We start from the raw sequence: 2,648 nt of genomic DNA on the forward strand, positions 1-2,648 counted from the left end.
CAAAGAGGAGCATGGTCGGACATCCTGAGAGAATGATCGACAAATAGATGACACGTGAATCCATCAAACTGGCATGCATTCAGTACCGTCGATCTAACTTGGCCCAATTTATAGAGAGCATTATGATGGCTGCCTGAATTCTGCACACAAAGCTTTTCCATGCATAATTAATATCCTCCTGTGCATGAGAGAAGAGAGGGTGTATGGCAGCCTGGATCATGTGCTGGAACTGTTGATGTAGAAGATAAGCATTATTGACATGTAGAAGCCTGCCACTTTGAGAATTCAGGTCATCACAAGGCATACCAAATGTCAGAGACAACCAAAGAGGAGCATGGTCGGACATCCTGAGAGAATGAAATAGATGACACGTGAATCCGTCAAACTGGCATGCATTCAGTAAGTACCATCGATCTAACCTGGCCCAATATTCACAGAGACTATTATGATGGCTGCCTGAATTCTACACACAAAGCTTTCCCATGCATAATTAATATCCTCCTGTGCATGAGAGAAGAGAGGGTGTATGGCAGCGCGGATCATGTGCTGGAACTGTTGATGTAGAAGATAAGCATTATTGACATGTAGCAGCCTGCTACTTCGAGAATTCAGGTCATCACAAGGCATACCAAATGTCATCACAAGGCATACCAAATGTCAGAGAACCAAAGAGGAGCATGGTGAGACATCCTAAGAGAATGATCAACAAATAGATGACACGTGAATCCATCACACTGACATGCAGTACCATCGATCTAACCCGGCCCAATATTCACAGAGAGCATTATGATGAATAGGCTTACCATTATGAGCTTACTTAGGGTCTTATGGACAGGAAATTGCATATCATCAAAGGATTTTTAGAGAGTGGCGGATTTGCAAAGGTTCAAGATTTTCTGTGAAGATCTTAAGGAGGTAGGGGCTATTTCACTCATGGTTGTGGCAATAGGTGTAGACTGGTGTGAAAGTGTCCAATTAGACCCTATGAGCAAAGAACTACCACCTTGTTGTTGCCATACAATGGGCCTCATATAATTCTGAGTTGGGCCTTGAATATAGCTTCCCACAACCTCATTCACTATCATCCTCTTAGATTGAATTCTCTTTAGGTTTCCAAGCACCTCCTCCATTGTAGGCCGTTGATGGCCCTGAAGTGCCAAGCAATGGATTGCTAGCTTTGCAACATCTAGAATGGATGCCAAGGCATTTGGATGAGTGCTTAATCTATAGTCGATAAGGTTTGAGAGGCTCCCAGTTCTGAAACAAGTCTGGAAGTAATGGGCAAGTATGCCTAGCTTTGAGCCCAAGTCGGCTGGCATGGCGGTGATGAGCTCAAGCAAGACAACACCAAAACTATACACATCGCTTTTATTGGTGAATTGACAAGTGAGATGGTACTCAGGATCCAGGTAGCCATGAGTGCCCACCACCATGCCGAAGGTGAGGTGGGTGGCACCTGAAGTGAGAAAACGTGAAGCACCGAAGTTAGCTACCTTAGGGTTGTATGACTTGTCGATGAGGATGTTGGTGGACTTTATGTCTCGGTGAAGAATGGGCGGGCACATCTTGTGGAGATGATTGAGTGCCGTTGCTGTGTCCACCGCAATCTGAAGCCGCTTTGCCCAACTTGAGACTAGTGGGCTTTTTGGAATGTCTCTGCCTGGGTGCAAGTGATCCCAGAGTGTCCCATTTGCCACAAATAAATAAACAAGCAGGGGCACTCGGGTCTCTACACAGTAGCCCAATAGCCGGACAACATTCTGATGTGTGGTCTTCCCTAACAAGAGTATCTCGGACACGAAGGACTTTATTTGGTCTTCTTCCCTTTCCGCATCGTCCAAGTTCTTGGCCTTCTTGATGGCCACCTTGCCATGGTTGGGCATGTTGCCCCAATACCTGTGCTGGCCGCCGTGAGCTTGGGATTGTTTGAAGCTGCTACAGTGCACGTGAAACGTAAAAGGAAATTGAACACACGTTGAAGTTTTTTTAAAGATTTGGTCTCATAAACGACCCAAAAAAAACGTGGGTTATGCATCACAATTTCGATGCTTATGCCACTCATTTCCAGTTTGCTATGGTCGCTACTACGATGGCATATACAACTGTATTTTAAAGGTCGCATAAGCATCCATGAAAGCGACCCCCGCTATTTTCTTCATATTTATATGAGGATCGCTATGTATAGACCATTCTTGTAGTGCATGACCCTCTTGGCATGGGTAGCACAAATGTTACTATCATTTAATAAGTCTATAAGGAAGTCCTCGCATGACTCTTTAAGACATGCGACAGCGCTACTCTGCCATTTAAAGTAACCTTTCCACTTTATTCTGTCACTTATGGATCTGACAATCCTCAAGAAAGGAGCTTTGGGGATGAGGAGATTGACAACTGCCTGTGCCTTCCTTATCTCCGCAAACATTTTTCTTTGCCTCTACAAAGTGACCCTGGCCTTTGAAATGTTCGTGCTGGTGTTGGGTTTGACATCAGGAAGCATAGGTTCACTGAAGACATCCTTTGGAATTTTCTCTGGAATATCTAGAACCAAAACTAGATTCGGCACTAGATTGGGCGCACTAGATCTGGCTCTGGCACTGAAACTCTCCTGACGGTCTGTTTTGTGCATGCCATTACAGCACTAGAAAAGA

At 44.8% G+C, this 2,648-nt stretch overlaps 1 protein-coding gene across 1 annotated transcript; it reads right to left on the reverse strand.

Annotated features, from left to right (window-relative positions):
* Positions 1–860: 860 nt before the first annotated feature.
* LOC147610336 (wall-associated receptor kinase-like 10) lies at positions 861–1,883 on the reverse strand. Its single transcript, XM_086786553.1, has one exon. It carries the CDS (start codon positions 1,881–1,883, stop codon positions 861–863), a length of 1,023 nt encoding a protein of 340 aa, XP_086642679.1.
* Between the last annotated feature and the right edge of the window lie 765 nt (positions 1,884–2,648).

This window comes from Cibotium barometz, chromosome 49, assembly GCF_041138505.1.
Source record: "Cibotium barometz isolate CiBa-2024 chromosome 49, ASM4113850v1, whole genome shotgun sequence".
Taxonomy (NCBI): Eukaryota; Viridiplantae; Streptophyta; class Polypodiopsida; order Cyatheales; family Cibotiaceae; genus Cibotium; species Cibotium barometz.